The sequence below is a fragment of the Impatiens glandulifera genome, chromosome 1 (assembly GCF_907164915.1).
Source record: "Impatiens glandulifera chromosome 1, dImpGla2.1, whole genome shotgun sequence".
In the NCBI taxonomy this organism is placed as follows: domain Eukaryota; kingdom Viridiplantae; phylum Streptophyta; class Magnoliopsida; order Ericales; family Balsaminaceae; genus Impatiens; species Impatiens glandulifera.
The window spans coordinates 77604916-77624137 of NC_061862.1; the positions used below are offsets into that span (position 1 = coordinate 77604916).

At 34.7% G+C, this 19222-nt stretch overlaps 2 protein-coding genes and 1 pseudogene across 2 annotated transcripts; all 3 read right to left on the reverse strand.

Moving 5' to 3' along the window:
* Positions 1–1844: 1844 nt before the first annotated feature.
* On the reverse strand, positions 1845–3953 carry LOC124933191 (annotated as a pseudogene).
* Positions 3954–4822: 869 nt separating this feature from the next.
* Positions 4823–5550, reverse strand: LOC124933207. Its single transcript, XM_047473826.1, has 2 exons — positions 5008–5550; positions 4823–4945 (listed from the first exon to the last, which is right to left on the reverse strand). Exons 1-2 carry the CDS (start codon positions 5548–5550, stop codon positions 4823–4825), a joined length of 666 nt encoding a protein of 221 aa, XP_047329782.1.
* Positions 5551–10826: 5276 nt separating this feature from the next.
* LOC124933223 (uncharacterized mitochondrial protein AtMg00810-like) lies at positions 10827–11435 on the reverse strand. Its single transcript, XM_047473827.1, has 2 exons — positions 11158–11435; positions 10827–11040 (listed from the first exon to the last, which is right to left on the reverse strand). Exons 1-2 carry the CDS (start codon positions 11433–11435, stop codon positions 10827–10829), a joined length of 492 nt encoding a protein of 163 aa, XP_047329783.1.
* Between the last annotated feature and the right edge of the window lie 7787 nt (positions 11436–19222).

Genomic DNA, 19222 nt, shown 5'->3' on the forward strand with positions numbered 1-19222 from the left:
TTCTGTGATAGCTAGAGTGCTATAGATTTGAGCAAAAATGCTACATATCATTCCAGAACTAAACATATTGATGTGAGATTTCATTGGTTAAGAGATGCAATAGAAAGCCAACAGATGAAGCTGAAGAAAATTCACACTGATAAGAATCCATCAGACATGTTTACGAAGATAGTTCCAAAAGACAAGTTTGAGTTTTGTTGTCGGCTTGTCGGCGTGAATACCAAGTGATGACTTGAAGATCGGTGTGCCTCTCTCCGTGGGCTGGAGGGGGAGATTGTTGGGCCTTATGGGTCCAGCCCAATTAGGCAATATAAAAACCAAATAAACCCTAATTTTGTTTCTCTCTCTACCACAATTTTCAGTGAGAGTTCTGTGAAGAGATCAAGAGAAACAGAGTGAAGAAAATACAGAGGAAGAAGAAGAAAAGAAGATATAGAGGAAGAAGAAGAGAAGGAGAATAGAGTATCACCTTCTTTGTCTTGATTACCCTCAGGCTCTTTTCTCTCTTACTTGTAAAGGGAATTTCATGTTTTCTCAAACCTAGATTTGTTTGGGTTTAAATGAAATTAGTTTCTCTGTATGTATACCTCAACTTTAGGTTTAAAGTTGAGAAGAACAATTGTATCAGTTTCTTACTTATTAGTGAAATCTGTTGGTTTTGCCCCGTGGTTTTTTATCCTCCGTGTTGAGAGGGTTTTCCACGTAAATCTGGTGTTCTTTATTACTTTGCTGATCTGCTAGTATGATTTGGTTGACTTGTGAAATTAATAAGATCAATTGATTTCAATAGGAAAGTATTATTCAACTTGAAATTCCTAACAGTAAATACCGGTCAGTCGAGCCCTGTGTGTATCTTTCTTTACAAATTATTTTCTTACTGAAAATAGCTGCAAAGACAAAATCAAGGTTTAACATATCTCTGTGAATCCTTTCACAACCAATTTCGCTTGGAGAAATTGCAAAGATCTGGGATGTATGTGCTCGTACAGTGATCTTAGAGTATGCACAACAGAATGGAGGTGGGAGCTTCAGCTCGAAATATGGATCTTGGGATAACTGCTTCAACACAGTGGGATGATCAATTCTTTCACCAAGTTCGGATTGAAAAAATTAAACTGTTTATTAGACTTTGCATTATACAGAAAGTGATATATATATGTAACAAAGTATTATTATCTTTTCTGTACCTTATTTTTCTGGGTGTAGTTTTCAAACTCTAATGTTTGTGTTATTGGTTGCAGTAGTAGTATTGGGGACAATGAAAAACAGGTGTTTTACCTTTTAAAAAAACAGTATTGGGGAGGATGTTGTAATGCTCTATTTATTTTATTTTATTTACAATTTGGATAATGATATTTAAACATTTTGAAATGTATGATTGTTGGAAAGTAGATGATTTTTTTTTTATCATGGTTTATTTCTTATTGACTATATTTATGATCTTAGTTGTTTTATAATATATAATTTTCATTTCACTTTACATTTTCACCATTATTTAAGAAGGTAAGATGTAGCCTACAAGATAGGTCATCATTTGTTGACCTAATAACTCAACTTTGTTTGTAGTTTGTGAACCAACAAAAAAAATCTAGTTAATTTATACTTTTATAATTAAAATAGAAACAAACTTGATTCAAATACAGCCAAGTGGGCAGTCTATTTGGAAACACTATTTTTATTTGTCAAGTTTCTCATTTGAATATGAATCTCAATGAGACACCATTTTATAATAACTAATAAGGAACCATACCTAAAAAAGTACTTGGAAATGTGACCATTACTTGTATATAAATAGACAATAGTTTGGTTTGATCAGGAGAAGAAGAAGGATTGTTCTTTTTTCTTTATGCTTTTTCATCATGCCACTTAACAAATCCTTGGAGAAGGGCATCTCTCATCCAAGAATGTCGACAATTCTCCACTGCTTCTTTTACGGACCAGCGTACTCTGCTCCAGCCATGACTCAAGCTCCGACTTCACTAGTAATGCAAACATTGATGCTTTACATAATCCTTTCTTGTTATATTCATCTTGGTGGTTTCTGCTCTTAAACTCATAATACCCCAGCAATCCCTATAATATATATCATATTTTATCTCTTAGATTAATTTTTTTTAGGTTGCCCCATTTGGAAACACTTTATGGATCTAGATGCGAATGAGGAAAAATCTATGAATTTGTTTGTCATTAAGTTCTGTTTCCAAACGTGATATAACATTGATCCACATTTTTCATCTAGATCCAGAAAGTGTTTCCAAATGGGCACAAGCTAGATTTGCAGCTTCAAAGTAGGTCTAATACAAAAATGAAGGAATTCAGAAATATGGAAATGAAAAGTTAAATAAAACTCACCATTAAATCTCCTTTAATTATGGCTTCTTCCATGCTTCTATTGCTGCAACTTCTTCAACAGTTTCATCAGTCTCCCATCCTCCCTGAAAAGCAAGAGCAGCATTCTTGTACCATGTCAGTCATCCATTCATAACTCTTCTCCGAAATTTTAGGAAGTTGACAAAGGAGAGACAGTAAACTGAAAGTTTAACAAACATTAGAGAATCACAATCTCATCACTTAAAAAAAAGACCAGTTGTTCTAGAAAAATAATGATTATTTCTCGATCAAAGATTTGTTTGAAATACTTTAAAATGAGTCAATTCATAGTTTCCCATGATGAAAATAAGGAAACTACAATCCCCACTAAGCTTTTATTCTTTTCATAGTCAGCAATACAAAATAGGATGATTTTGATCGGGGAGAAAGAAAAGAGAACATCTGAAGGAAAGACTCTCAATCAACATTAATCTATCTAAAAGATTCTTTCTCATAGTTTTTAAAGAAAAGAAGAACATTTGAATGAGACATTCAGACACTTCACCAAGTGAACTAAACATACTTTTAAGTTATTTCTTAGCTTGAACATGAATTAGGAGAAGTAACAGAAATATAATGGGATAATTTCCCTTTCAAATGGGATAATAGAGATCAATTCACCTGATCAATTAGACAAAAATGAATGTATCTTAGGAAATAGAAGACCTGGTCCACTAATAAAGGTTATCATGAGAACCTCAACTACCTTATTCGAGTTAGCATCACTATTTTCAGACTCTCTATACCTATAAGGAATGCACCTGCAACAAAAAGGTCATTTACAAGTCAAGATTCACATCTAATCTAAAAGACAAAAAACAACATGTCAAAGAAAGTTGCATCTAAAGAAACTTGGTTCTACCACAAAGATCTGCAATGTGTTTGTATAGAGGTACCTGCACAACAATATCACTACTTCACAAAGACTAAGACAGAAAATACAAAGATTGTAATTATACAATAACTCCATTCATGCCTCCTTTTCAGCACCTCCAGCTTTGCAAGAAGCAACTGATACAGCTAAAATTGTATTTGCACCAAAATCACCCTATCAAATGGGAACAAATGGAAGATCAGGGCTAATAAAAAAAAGATGAAACACCTGCACTATTGTTAACAAAGAGTCAGTTCCTATAAAGCACAGGTAGTCCTCTTTGTACTCACAACAGAGCTTTAAGTAAGTCATGGAATCAAAGAATGTGTTTGGGAACCTAAATAAGTTTGCAATTCAAACTTTCAATGCTCTTAAAAATATTTCTTCTTGGAGAATTATTGAAAGTGTTCTTGATTAAAATGGAAAAGGAAACCTTTATAGGATACTCTCAATGGGAAAAAACAGTATTAGTATAAAACTAGGTTTTTAACTCCTGGAAAGGCAATTAAAATCAGAAAAAAGAAAAAAAAAGATAGAACAGTCTCTTACGGATCTGATTAACCCAAATCTGCAAAAAGAAGAAAAAAACTCGACGGACGATTTCTAACAGAGAAATCGCAGATGTCCAACAGCAAGTCACTATACACTTCAAGGGATTTAAGGTTGCATTAGCATCATCCCAAAGACCACAAAGAACCTTCGACGCCATCGCTAGTAAAAGGCCATTTTCGCAAGAAGATTGTAGCGGAGAAGATTCATGTTAGGGTTTGAAAAATCGATAAAAATGAAAGTGAATAATGAGAGTGCAATAGGAAAATTTCTATTTATTTAAATTATTACTACAGTAAAGCTAGTTTCATTTTTATTAATAATGTAAGTAAATATGAAGCTAAGGCACATGAATGAAGATAACTTCACTTTTATTTATAATAAAAAATAGTGAACCAAGCACACATGAGTGAAGTTTGTTTCACTACAATTCTATTTACAATGTAAAAGAAAATAAATCAAACGCACTCACATGAGTGAAACTTGCTTCACTATACTTCATTTTACATTTCTTATACATTTATAAAAGTTCAGTGAAATTAGTTTCATTTCTATGTATTTTATTAATAAATGCACTCATATAAAAAATATATATATTATATTAATTTTATTAATATATATTTAATTATATCGTGATAATATTATTTATATTAATATTTTTTTTTGGAAAACGGTTTAACACCATTTCATTAAAAAGTCCAAAAGTGGAAGGGGTCAATAATTAAAACTAGACAAACCCTAGTTTTGATTGTAAGATGACAAACAAAAGACCCAAAAGTTTCTGAATGGTGGCAGTTAAATCACATTACAAAACACAGATTAAAATGAATAAAGACTACAATCTAGATATTACAACATATGTTGTCTCCATATCCGCCTTTTGACCATATTGCCTTATTCCACGTCCCAATCTTCTCGCATTCTTCATGAAGGGAGATTGAATTGGAGTAAATGATGATGTCTGTATGCTCTTATTGTTTAATCTTCCTCTATATGAACTCGTACTAACATAGTAAAATGTATTCTTTTTCAGGATTTAAAGGTTTTGTCATTATTTTTCTCTGCTTCAGTTTTCCGTGTTTGAGGATCACCAACCTTAGTTTCCTTCTCCTCTGTTGTATCTTTGCTTTCATCTTCTGTATCTTCCTCTTCCTTATATTTAGGTTTATCTTCTTCAGAATCCCCTATTTCATCAATTTCCTTTCCTTTCTTACTTCCCTCTTCTTGAGTTTGATTTCCTTTTGTTCCTTCATCCGAATTCTGAACATTTTCCCTTTGACATTGATTTCTTTTGCTGCTTGTTTTTCCATAACTGTTTCATTTGTACTAGGAACATTTTGTTGCTTGGCTTCTCCATTATGCATTTGTTGTTCCTGGTTTGCTTTCTCTTTGGCCATTAATGTAGGGCATCTCATTATAGAATGTTTAAAGGTATTGCAGTTCACGCATCTGTACGGTCGCCATTCATAGTGTATGCCCATCTTGGTAGCATTTCCCTTTTGATCCACCATTGTAATTTCGTTGGGGAGAACACTTCTGGGTTGAACTTCAATGCTCATCCTAGCATATGTGAGATTTTCGTTTTCCTTAGTGATTTTGTCCATGTATAGCGGGTTTCCTAGAAGGCTAGCGAAATGGCTTAAGGCTTCCGCGTTGTACATGTGGAGAGGGATATTTCGCAACTTGAACCAGATTTGCACTGTTTCTTTTGGAATACTGTCATAGCTCGTACCCTCTTTCCATTTTTCGAGTTTCATGCATTCTTTCCCACGTATGTATGTCCCAACTCTAAAATTTTCTCAAGATTAGCCTCTTGATTGAATTTCAGGAAATACATGCCGTGACTGTTAGAGGTGACCTTCATTAGACATTCTTTTCCCCATTGCTTCATGAGTTCTTTCTTGGTGGCATCAAAAGTGGCAGATTCTTTCCCAATATAATTACCCACTATCACATGTTCCCATGATCAAACACATTTTTCTTCCACGTCTGATGGTAGCTTGAACTCAAAGGGATTTTCGAGTTTTTCCACCTTTGATTTGAACGCATCTAGGAAAAATTTTCTATTTTTTGGGATTTTGTTTTCACTTTCTTTTGCTAAGTTTTGACCCTACTTTGTGTCTGGATTCTTCTTCCAGACTTGATCAACTTGACAATTTGGGTTCTTCTTCAGAGTATAAACCTTTGTCTTGGTACATTTTGCCAACTCTTTCATTGTGTTGACGGATCAGCTAACAATAATGTCATACTCCTCTTTCTTTAGAAGGTTCCAATCTTGGAGTTAGTGCAAGTTTACCTGAATAATGATTTGCTGATCCCTTTCTTTGTTGAGAATCATTTCTCCATTCTTAACTTTCATGAGCATCCTTAAAATTTGGTTTCTCAGCCTTTTGAGGTTTGTCCTCTCATTAAAACCAACCCTTCATTTTCCTTTTGTCTTCTCTTTGGCTTCCCCTGTTTCCCCTACTTTCTTGTTTACTGCATTATTCTGACATTTGTTTCCAACCCTGATTTCTTCCAGACCAACACTATTTCCTTATGTTCCTCTGTAATTTCCTTCTTCTTACTGGTCGCCTCTGTTTTATTTTGATTTCACTTTTTCCTTTTTCTCCAACAGTGACATACCAATTTTATCGGATTGATTCTGATTCCCAAAAAAATCAGCAACAAATTCATTTGAAAAAGTTTGTTTATTTGGGCAATCAATATTTATTTCATTTTTGCTCTTATCTCCGTTGACATCCATCTTAACAGAATTATCGAATGCTATAGTGTAAGAAGGCATACCAGGAGCTTTTCTAGAGTTGACATTTATGCTCTTGCTCACGAACTCAGGGGTGCCATCTTTTCCTTCTTTAGCTAGAGTGCCTTTGTTTTTATGAGACATAATGGGGTATGTGCCCCTATTTCCTTCCTGTTGGTTATCTGCATCCTAAACTTTCTTTGGGTGAGTGAAGCAGGAATTTGATACCTCAAGTGTCTGCTTAAGAGAATTGGTCAGGCTTGAGCCAAAGATTAATAAAGAAGAAAGATTATCTATTGTAGAAGCTTTCATGTTTTCTGATTTGAAATGGTAAAAGTAGAAGGATTTAAACAACGACGTTTATCGCAATGCACGATTAGAACGGTTGAAACCCTAGCGGCGCTTGTGAATGATCTAATAAGGGTTTCCGCGACAGTGCCGATCGTGCCGTTCGTGGCGATCGTGTCGTTTGTGCCGATCTTGACTTCGATTGTGCGATATTGACTGTGCCGCTCGTGCTGCGGCGAATACAACGAAGCGCGATCTGTACAATTGAAACCCTAGTAGCGCTTGCGAAACAGGAGATTATGTGGCTATGTAAATCGTGCCATTTTTGCGAATTGTGTCGTTCGTGCCGTTCGTGACGATCATGTCGTCGATTGTGTTGTGTCAACCATGTTGATCGTGCCATCGATTGTGATGTGCCAACTGTGCCGATCATGCCTATTGTATCTCCAGAGCTTTTTTCTCACATGTGATTTCTGATTATATTTATTTATATTAATATTTATATATAACTGTAGGGTATACATGAAGGTTCAAATGTTTTTCCATGAATGTATAAATGCATTTGCATTATGTATAAATGGATTTACATGAATGTGTTAATATTTATACTAATATGATGTTAATGAAACCTTCGATCCCTTAAAAGATTTAGTGAAACTAGCTTCATTTTTATGTGTTTTTATTAATAAATGCACTCATATAAATATATATATATATATATATATATATTATGCTAATTTTATTAATAAATATATTTTAATTATATTGTGATAATATTATTTATATTAATATTTATATATAAAGAGGTATACATGAAGGTTTAAATGCTTTTACATAAATGTTTTTACATGAAGGTATAAATATATTTATATTAAGGTATTAAGGTATAAATGTATTTTACATGAATGCGTTAATATTTATATTAATATGATGCTTATGCAACTTGGATCCCTTGAGGTTTAGTGAAGCTAAGTTCATTTATATGTGTTATATATATATATATATATATATATATATATATATGGACGAATCTAGCTTAGGGCTACTCCTAAAATTAAATAAAATAAAAAATCCTCTTTAATCTTTAATTTTTTTTTAAAATTGAAAAATATATAAAATATATATTATAAAATAAAATAAAAAATATAACATTTCTAAGTATATTAACAATACATACCTTAATCTTTTCATATATCTTAAATCCTTCTAGTTTATCGTATCTTATATTTTCATTCTACTAATTTTCTATTATTTAATTATTTCATCAAAATTCTCATATTTATTTTTCGAATTTCAGAATAGATAAAATATCTGTCTCTTTAATTGTATTATTTTAATTCTCTTCATAGTTTTCATATTCTTTATTAGTATAATCGTTAATTTAATTATGTATATGATATTTATAACTGATTTTATATATGATTGATAATGTAGAATTTTGAGAATCTATCATGTTAAAATTACTTAATTTTTTCTTATACTTTTTTTAATGTTTTTTTAACCTTATATTCAATTGTTCGATAAAATATTCAATCTTGAAAATTATGTACATAAAAAAAATAGAACATCAATATGCTATGCAAAAAAAAAAAATTAATATCTTCATTTTTAAGAAGATAGATTGTCAAACTAGTAATGACTCTCCACATACACCTACAGTCTCTACAATCCAAAATTCATCTCTTAGTAAATCTTTAGACCAAAAAAACCATCTACTCATTTAATAGTGATGATATTTATAAACTTGCAACAAAATTTTACATTAAAGATTTTAAGATCAACACATTATTAACTTTGGAATATGAATTGGTACATTATAAACTTGATGATGCTGAATTTGAAGGTTTCTACACTTGTTGAGTCGTGTCAATAATTGACCGAGAGTGGATGATCAAATATTAATGTTATGTTAACTAAATTGATTAATCTTGTTTTAACATTGCCTGTTTTTACCACTACTACTAAGCGAGCATTTTTAACAATGTAGGAGATGAAGGCAAAACATCACAATAAAATAGATAATGATTTTCTTACTAAACTTATTTAAATATTATAATATTTTTAATATATATAATTTATTACATTAAATTTTAGTCCAACCCAACTTTAATTCCTGAGTGTTTACAATATATGTGTTTTAACGATAATATTATTTATAATAATATTTATATTTAACTGTATAAGTTAAAATTATATTTTTAATATATTTGTTTTAATTATATTGTGATAATATTATTTATATTAATATTTATATATAAATGTAGGGTTTATATGAATGTTTAAATTCTTTTACATGAATGTATAAATGTATTTACATGAATGTGTTAATTGTTTTACATGAAAATTACAGACATGTATATAATCCTGTAATTTATTTATCAATATTTCAATTTTACAAAGTAAAAGGAAGTGAAGTAAAATAATCTTTACTCGTTTGCGCTTGATTTACTTCATTATACAATGTAAAAAAAAGTGAAGTGAATCAATCTTCACACTTATGCGCTTGCTTCACTTTTTTTACATTGTAAAAAGAAGTTGAACCCGAAAGAAATCAGTGTTTAAAATTTGTTGTTCCTTATTCCGAAATAGGAACAACAAATTTGATAGCAGAAGATTTGAACTATTTTCATTGTACCTATGTACATAAAAGAAATCAGGGATGAGCTAGGGGTGTCCTTAAGCCCCACATCCTTAAGTTGCAGGAACGGACCTAAAATTGTATTGGACCTAAAATTGTATTGGTGTGAACTTTAATTTTGTATAATAAATTATATATCAAAAGAAGACGTTATATTATAATATTTAAATAAGTTGAACTCTACCGAATTTTAAAACATAAAATTCATATATAATAAAATATACATTTACATTCTTAGCTAAATCTTATTCAATATAGAAGTGCCAAAAAGTCGGTAAAAAAATAATCTTATATTTTATTGTAAAGTTCCATCTATCTTTTTTTCATTGCTTAAAATGTTTGTTACGTATTAGTAAAAAATGTAATTTTAAAATTAAGTAAATATTTTATTAATTAGTTAAAGTGAATATATATATATATATAATGTCAACCTAATAAATTCGTAATATTTAATCAAACATAATAAAATTAAATAAATAATAAACATAATCTACATTAACCAATACATCAATTAAGAAGATACATATTAGTTTAGAGAATGAGGAATAAAATGAAAGAAAATGACTTCTATCTTTTAAGAAATAAGAAAAATAAATATAAAAAATTTAAATGAAAATAATTAGATAATAAAAATGAATAGATTATGAATTAGTAAAATAAAATTTAAGATATTGAAATAGACAAATTACAGATAAATTGTGAAGGAAATCAACTATTCATAGTGTAGAATATATATATTACCGAAGAAACTTTAATACATGAAGGAATATTCATCTTCTTTATTTTCCTGTCTTCTAATTCTTCAGAGATTAAATGAATATGAAGAGCAAAATCACAGAGGTATGGTAAATTGTTAAACTAAAAAGTGAGCATCAATCAATTAAGCCTTACAGAAATACAAAGGAAACAATTTAAAACAAACTAAAAGTAGGGAACTGACTCCATTACATGCTACCTCAACCTCATTATTCTAATACATGATCTCATAAATAACTTGACACTATTGACGGTTACAAAATAACCAATAACTTATTCAATGTGTAACATAACCTCTCTTAAACTAACTCCTCTCAATTTAGCTTACTTCACACAATCTAACTATTCCAAGCAATTCACGTAGTTTCTCGAATTGCTCAAGCTTTAATGGTTTGGTAAAGATATCTGCGACTTGATTCTCTGTTGCACAATATTCTAGCTTGACATTTTTTTCATTCACCAACTCCCTTAAATAATGAAATCTTACTTTGATGTGCTTACTTTTCCCGTGAAGAACTAAATGCTTTAGCAATTGTATGGTGGAATTGTTGTCACAATTAATCCTAGTTACCGATTCTTCCTCAGCTCTAATCTTCTCAAAAATTCTTCTAAGCCAAACGCACTGACAAGCACAGAATGCATTTGTTATGTATTCCTCCTCGGTGGTAGAAAATGCAACAACTGGTTGTTTCTTTGATGCCAAGATATTGCACTGATGCCATCAAGAATGTACATCCGATTGTGCTCATGCGATCATCTAAGTCGCCAACGTAGTCACTGTCTGTGAAAGCCAAGAGCCTTGGACTGTTGCTCTTGCTTCTCCTGTAGAAAATACCAAGTTCAGTCGCACCTTTCAAGTATCGTAGAATCCTTTTTGTAACAAGTCAATGTGACATCCTTGGAATTTCCATGAATCGACTTATGATGCACACTCCATACATCAAATAGGGTATGGTCATTGTTAAATATATGAGGCTCCCAACCAATTGTTTGAACATGGTTTCATCTACTTTGTCAACATTTTCATCATTTGCGAGTTTCGTTCCTGGAACGTTGGGATTTTTAACCGCGTTGCTTTCCTCCATCCCAAATCTTTCTAAAACTTCACGAGCATATCGTCTTTTGCAAATATAGATTCCTGCATCACTTTGTTTCACTTCAATCCCAAGAAAATGCTTCAATTTTCCTAAATCTAATATATCGAATTCCCGCGTCATTGACTTTTTAAACTCTTCACACATAGTCTTATCATTCCCGGTAAATATTAAATTATTGACATATAGGTTAACAATGAGAATATTACCTCCTTTTTTCTTAGTAAACAAAGTGTGTTCGCTGGGACATATTTCAAATTCCTCCTTCAGAAAATATCCTTCAATTCGGCTATACCACGCTCGGGGGGCCTGTTTAAGCCCATAGAGTGCCTTCCTCATTTTATACACCTTTTCTTCTTCTCCTTTCTTTATAAACCCTTCTGGCTGTCTCACATGCACATCCTCTTTCAAATCTCCATGTAAAAACGCACTCTTGACATCCAACTAAAAAATCTCCCAATTCGATTGTGCAGCAATAATAAGTATGGTTCGAATTGTGTCGAGCCTTCCAACTAGAGAGAAGACTTCGATATAGTATATGCCGTAGAATTGAACATAACATTTTGCTAACAACCTTGCCTTGTGTTTATCGACTTCACCATATTCATTCAACTTGGTTTTATAAACCCATTTCACTCCAATTGGTGTGACACCTCTAGGTAAAGTGGTTAGCTTCTCTCCAAATATTGTCTTTCACTGCCTCATCAAATTGAACCGGATCACTTTCTAACATCATCATCAGCAACATGACAGAAAAGTCTTCATCTTCTCTATCCCATACAACATAATCATCCAAGTATTTTGGTGTTCTTAGTGTTCTGTGTGGACGTGTCCCTGCAGTTGCTTCTCTTTTAGATGCTCTTGGTGAATTGTTGCTTGAGCTTGGAGGAGACGTCAAACTTGGACTCAAAACTGGACTTGGTGTAGTCGAGCTACCACCCGATGCACTCGACGTAGACGAATCTCCACTTGACATCATGAGACTTGTAACAATTGTCGTATTATCTCCTCCTTCTTCTACGTTCTCTCATTCTTTGTCTCCACATTCAATAATTTTTCCTTCTGCATCAGTTTGATTCCAATCCCAGCCTTTACTTTCATCGAACACAACATCTTTATTTATTACAATTTTCTTTGTCATTGGATCATATAGCCTCCATGTCTTTGATTCATCACTGACCCCTAGAAAAACACATTTCTTGCTTTTATCATCCAATTTACTTCTCTTTTTGATTTGGTATATGCACATACACTATGCACCCGAACACGCGAAAGTATTCCAACACCGGTTTTGTATTGCTACAAGTTTCTTCGGGAGTCATTCCCTCTACCGTCTCCATTGAAGATCGGTTTTGGACATGCACACTCCCTATGGTAGCCTCAAACCAAAACATCTTAGGAACTTGTTTGTCTTTGAGCATAGATTAGGTTGCGTTCATGATTGTCTGGTTTTTTCTCTCCGCGACATCGTTCTGCTGTGGTGTGAATGCTACTATTAATTGACGATTGATGCCGTGGGATTTACAGAATTCTCCAAATTCATTAAATGTAAACTCTCCACCCCGATCTGTCCTCAAGCAATCTATGAATCTATCATTTTCCTTCTCTACGCTCGCTTTGAAGAACTAGAAAGTAGCGAAAGCTACAGATTTTTCATGGAGGAAATACACCCATGTTTTTTGAGAAAATTCGTCAATGAAACTCAGTATATATTGTTGAATAAACTTAAATTAATATGTTATTTGGTTTTTTGATGTTTAATAGAGTAATAACTAGGGATGAGTGGGATAACCAAGAGATTTGGGTGGGAGCTATTTAATATGTAGAATAATTTTGTTTTGTCATTTGAAGAGTCAAGCATATGAAGAGTCTATGCTTTCCTATAAAGAGTTGTAAAAATCTATTTGAGAAATAAGAAAGATATATTTTGCCATCTTGTTATCAACAAATTGGTATCAAAGCTATTGTGTGTGAGGTGAGCGTGAGAAAACCTGTTAGTCTCAAAAGAGAATGCCGCGGTGTGCGCTGGCCGAGAGAGAAAAACAAGAGCGATCGAGAACCTTGTAAGGTGTGTGTGTTGAGTGTAAACACTTGAGAGGAGTGACAGGTCTAACCAATGGCATCCCGCTACCCAAGTTGACAAAAGGCGTCAACTACGACAACTAAAAGGTGTAGATGAAGGCCCTTTTCGTTTCCCAAGATAATTGGGATGTGGTCGAGACTGGGTATGAGGAACCGGAGAACACAGATGGGTATTCAAATGCCCAGTTGAACGCGTTGAAGGTCGTTTGAGCTAAAGATAGGGCGACTCTATATCTACTATATCGATCTGTTGACGAATCTGGTTTAAAGAAGATAGCTGACGCAAAATCATCCAAAGTGGCATGGGATACACTCGAAATAGAAAACAAAGGAGACGAACGGGTGAAGCAAGTCCGACTTCAAACCCTAAGGGGCGATCTGGAAAACATGAGGATGAAAGAGTCTGAAAGCGTATCTAAGTTCATTACTCGAGTGAAGACTGTGGTGAACAAACTAAATCGGAATGGTGAGAGTCTTTCATCAAACCGAGTTTTTCAAAAGATTCTGAGGTCATTGACAGATAGTTTCGAAAATATTGTGTGCGCAATAGAGGAATCTAAGGATCTATCAACGCTCACCATTGAAGAGCTTGCTAGGTCATTGGAAGCGCATGAGCAGAGAAGGAAAAAAACAAGAAGGGGGAGTCTCTTGAACAGGCTCTTCAGGCGAAGGCGACAATAAAAGAGGAGAAGGTGCTCTATGCTCAGAGTACCAGAGGCAGAGGAAGAGGCAGAAGCCTAGGTGGTAGAGGAAGAGGAAGACAAGGAAGTGAGAAAGTCGGCCAACAGAACTGGCATGGCAGAGGTCAATCTTGGGGTGGCTCGACAAACACAAATAATAATATTGAGTGTTATAATTGTGGAAAGAATGGGCAAGTTGCCAAGGATTGTTACTTGATAAAATGATACAATTGCGGAAAGTTGGGTCATATTTCCAAAGATTGTAGATCCGAGAAGAAAAATGAGGAACCAACAAACTTCTTTGATGAGAAAGAAGATGAAGGGTTGTTGCTGGTGACAAAAATTCCAGAAATTGAGATCAAACCAAGTTGTTCTGATAACTCATTTTGGTACTTGGATACTGGCGCAAATAACCACATGTGCGGCGACGAGAGTTTATTCAAAATACTCTCAAAGGTGGAGTCTGGATCCATTTCTTTTGGCGATGCTTCAAAAGTAGCCGTCAGAGGTCGAGGAACGATCAGGTATTAGCAGACAAATGGGGGAATCGGAGAGATCAAAGATGTTTACTACATACCTGATCTCAAGAGCAACAAACTGAGCATGTGACAGTTGATGGAGAAAGGGTACTCGGCTATAATGAAGGACCGAGAAATGCAGCTGAAGGATAAACTTGGGAGACTCATTGCCTAGGTAGAAATGAAGAAAAATCGTATGTACAAACTTGAGCTTAAAATAGTTCAAGATAAATGTATGCAACTTGATCTAGAGGATGAGGCCATGAAGTGGCATTATCGGTTTGGTCATCTTCACTTCGGGGGGTGGAACGAGCTGGTGAAAAAGGAGATGGTTCTTGGACTTCCTAATATTATATTCGTAAAGAGGTTCTGTGAAGAATGTGTGATTGGGAAGCAAGCGATGACTTCTTTCTCAAGCAGTTCTGAATACAAAGAAAATGAGCAACTCAGACTAATTCACACTAATTTATGTGGGCCAATAACTCCAGAATCATTTAGTGGTAAGAGATACTTTCTTTCTTTAATTGATGATTATTCAAGAAAGACATGGATTTATTTTCTGAAGGAGAAGTCAGAAGTGTTTGAAAACTTCAAGAAATTTAAAGTGATGGTAGAGAAAGAAACAAACAAAGTTATCAAAGCAGTCCGATCTGACAGAGGAGGTGAGTTCACTTCTAACGAGTTCAACAAATATTGCGAGGAACATGGAATCAAGCGTTTCTTGACTACTCCATATTCTCCGCAGCAAAACGGTGTAGCAGAACGAAAGAACCGAACTATTCTCGATATGGTTCAATCTATGTTGAAAGGAAAGAATATGCCGAAACAGTTTTGGGTAGAGGCGATGCAGTGCGTAGTCTATGTGCAAAATAGATGTCCACATGCCAAGCTAGGAGAGAAGACGCCTCAAGAGATTTGGAGTGGTATGAAGCCGAATGTCTTTCATCTCAAGGTATTCGGTAGTGTGGCTTATGGGCAAGTACCAAGTCAGCATAGGACAAAGTTAGAAGATCGAAGCAAGAAGTACATATTTATCGGGTATGATGAAAAATCTAAGACATATAAATTGTTTGATCCTATTAATAAGAAATTGGTGGTGAGTCGAGATGTTCACGTGGAGGAATCAATGACATGGAACTGGAGTAACCCGATTGAGGAAGAAACAAGTTCAGAGGTTGTTATGCCTTCGATATCAACAACCACCGAGCTTTCAGAAGATAAATCTGAGCCTCTACAGCCCAGAATGAGAAGTATACGGGAGATATATGACACTACAAATGAAGTCCACATTGTATGTCTTCTCGCCGACTTAAGAGAATTTAAATTTTGAGAAAGTCGTACAAGACGAGAAATGGAGATCGGCTATGGATGAAGAAATTGGAGCAATTGAACGCAATAAAACCTGGGAGCTAAGCGACCTTCCTGAAGGAACTCGACCCATTGGAGTAAAATGGGTGTACAAAAAAAAGATGAATGTCGAAGGAGAGGTTGAGCGTTATAAGGCTCGACTTGTGGTGAAGGGCTATAGACAAAAGGAGGGAATCGATTATGATGAAGTCTTTGCTCCTGTCACGAGAATGGAGTCAATCCAACTTCTGATCTCGTTAGCTACTCAAAACCAATGGCCGATTCTACAGATGGATGTAAAATCAGCCTTTCTAAATGGAGTGCTGAAGGAGGAGGTGTACGTCGAGCAACCACTTGAGTATATGAAGAGAGGTGATGAGAAGAAGGTGCTGAGATTGAGAAAAGCCCTCTATGGGCTGAAACAGGCTCCTCATGCTTGGAATGAGAGAATTGACGAGTGTTTCAAGAAAAATAGGTACCAGTAATGTCCGTACGAGCATGCATTGTACACAAAGAGATAAGAAAATGATATGATGGTAGTCGCTCTCTATGTCGACGACTTCATATTCACCGGAAGCAACACAAAACTGATTGAGGAGTTCAAGGAGGTAATGAAGAAGGAGTTCGAGATGACAGACTTAGGTTTGATGAAATATTTTCTTGGCCTAGAAGTGAAGAAGTCGGAGGAAGGGATTTTTATATCCCAAGAGAGGTATGTGCTTGAAATTTTAAAGAAGTTTAAAATGGAGGACTGCAACCCAGTTTCAACTCCAATGGAACCAGGCACTAAACTCTCAAAGTTTGATGGAGGAGAACGAGTTAATGTTGGGAGATATCGAAGCTTAGTCGGAAGTCTAAGGTATCTTACAAGCTCGAGACCCGACCTAATGTTGAGTGTTGGGATAACAAGCAGATTCATGTAGGATCCAAGCTATACACATTGGAAGGCCTTGAAGAGAATTCTAAGATATATTTGAGGAACTCTTTCACTTGGTATTTTCTATTCAAAATCAGATAACTATCGATTAGTGGGTTACTCTGATAGTGATTGGTGTGGTGATGTTGATGACCGGAAAATTACTTCGGGTTATGTATTCCTACTCGGAAATACGGCTTTTACTTGGTTGTCAAAGAAGTAGTCTATTGTAACTCTGTCGACCTGCGAGGCAGAGTATGTGGCGGCCTCTTGGAGTGTGTGTCATACAATATGGCTTTCAAATTTATTAAGGAATTTGGGAGTGATCCGAGATGAAGGGACTGTGATTCGAGTTGATAACAAGTCGGCGATCGAGTTGGCAAAGAATCCAGTTAATCACGGAAGGAGAAGGCACATTGACGTACGATTTCATTTCATTCGAGAACAAGTTAAAGAAGAAAAGGTTGAGATGGAGCATGTTAAAAGTCGAGCTTAAGTCTCTGACATATTCACCAAGCCATTACCGACCACACTGCTGGAGAGTTGTAAAAGGCTAGTTGGAATGAGAGATGAGAAGAATATTTAAGTTTAAGGGGGAAATTTGTTGAATAAACTTAAATTAATATGTTATTTGGTTTTTTTATGTTTAATACAGTAATAACTAGGGATGAGTGGGATAACCAAGAGATTTGGGTGGGAGCTATTTAATATGCAAAATAATTTTGTTTTGTCATTTGAAGAGTCAAGCATATGAAGAATCTATGCTTTTCTATAAAGAGTTGTAAAAATCTATTTGAGAAATAAGAAAGATATATTTTGCCATCTTGTTATCAACATATACCACTTTCCATTGTGCAAAATTGGAGTGATAGGTCCACATATATCTGAATGAACCAATTGAAGCTGTCTTGATGCTCTCCATGAACATTTTCTCGACATCGTCTCTCTATGTTGTTTTCTGATCAGGCAAACATCGCAGATCTCCTTCGTGACCTTCAGATTAGGCAGCCTAATAACCATCTTCTTTTTTGACAATGATTTTTTCCCTTCCTGGTTTAAATGCCCAAACCGACAATGCCACAAATTCATCTCCTTCTCAACCACTTCTTCTGTCTGCAAACACGACAAGTTTTTCTGTACTTTGGTGGCTATAAGAAAAAACATCATGTTTCCACTCATGTTAATCTCCATGATTGCACCTTTGCTAGGGTGATATACTTTACATGTTCCATCACAAATCAGAATTTCTAAGCCCTTTTCTTGTAATTGTCCAAGGCTTAACAAATTGTTTTTTAGCTCCGGAACGTAATAAATATCGGGTATGACTTGAGTGACACTATTGCCTTGAACTTTTACACTACCTTTTCCCACCACTAACAACCTCGTGTTATTTCCGAGCTTAACTGATAGATTGATTCCTTCGTCAAGATCATAAAACCATTGTTTACTCCCGGTCATATGGTTGTTACATCCTGAGGCTAGAAACCAAACATCTTCTCTAATTTCTTGGTGTAGCTCCACATAGACCATCAAGAGCAATTTTTCTTTCTCTTCTAATTCAGCATAATTTGCTTTCTTCTCCCAATCTGGATATTCGTTTTGGTAATGCCCCAATTTGTGATAATTGTAACACTCAGCAATGGCACGATTAACGATTTTTCTTCCTCTACCGCGACCTCCTCTAAACGATCAGTGACCTCGTCCTCTGCTTGGTCTATCATCTTGGTCTATCATCTTGAGACACTTTTAACGCCTACTCTTCTTGCACAGGTCCATTCAATCGATGCTAACGAACAAGAAAGCTCCCGTGTGACTCATCAATGCTCAATGTGATTAGATCGTTTGACTCCTCAATCTAACACACCACATAGTTAAATTTCGGAGTCAAGGATTTGAGAATTTTGCTCACAATTGTGCTATGCTCCCTCGTTTCATCATTCGCCTTCATCTTGTTTACCACCGCCAAAGTTCTTCCCAGGAAGACATCAACTTTCTCCCCTTCTTTCATGGCTAGCAACTCAAACTCTCTCCTCAATACTTGCAGTTGTGCCCTCTTTACCTTTGTGAATCCTTGATACTTCTTTCTCATGGATTCTTAGAGTTTGTTTTGTCAAGAATAGTCTCCAGTATCTCTCTATCAATTGACTGGAAAAGAAAATTCTTGACCTTCAAATCCTTCAGTTTCTCCTCTTCCACAGATTTTCTTTACGTCTCATCTGCTCCGATGGGCATCTTCAGAACTCATTCTTCCACCAAACTCCATAGCTCTCTGCTTCTGAGAAAGTTTTCCATCGTCATGGACTAGAAGTCATAATGACCGTCGAACTTTGCAATGGCTGGCTGCACAAACTTTTTAGATATATTTTT

Bases quoted from the DNA above. Each gene is read 5' to 3' on its own strand.
- LOC124933207 (XM_047473826.1), bottom strand. From the start codon at position 5,550: ATGAAACTCGAAAAATGGAAAGAGGGTACGAGCTATGACAGTATTCCA. The intron at 4,946-5,007 runs GTAAGAAAGGAA...CCTAAATATAAG, and splicing joins TCAAACTCAAGAAGAGGGAA to GAAGAGGAAGATACAGAAGA.
- LOC124933223 (XM_047473827.1), bottom strand. From the start codon at position 11,435: ATGACGCGGGAATTCGATATATTAGATTTAGGAAAATTGAAGCATTTT. The intron at 11,041-11,157 runs GTATGGAGTGTG...TATTTTCTACAG, and splicing joins ATGACCATACCCTATTTGAT to GAGAAGCAAGAGCAACAGTC.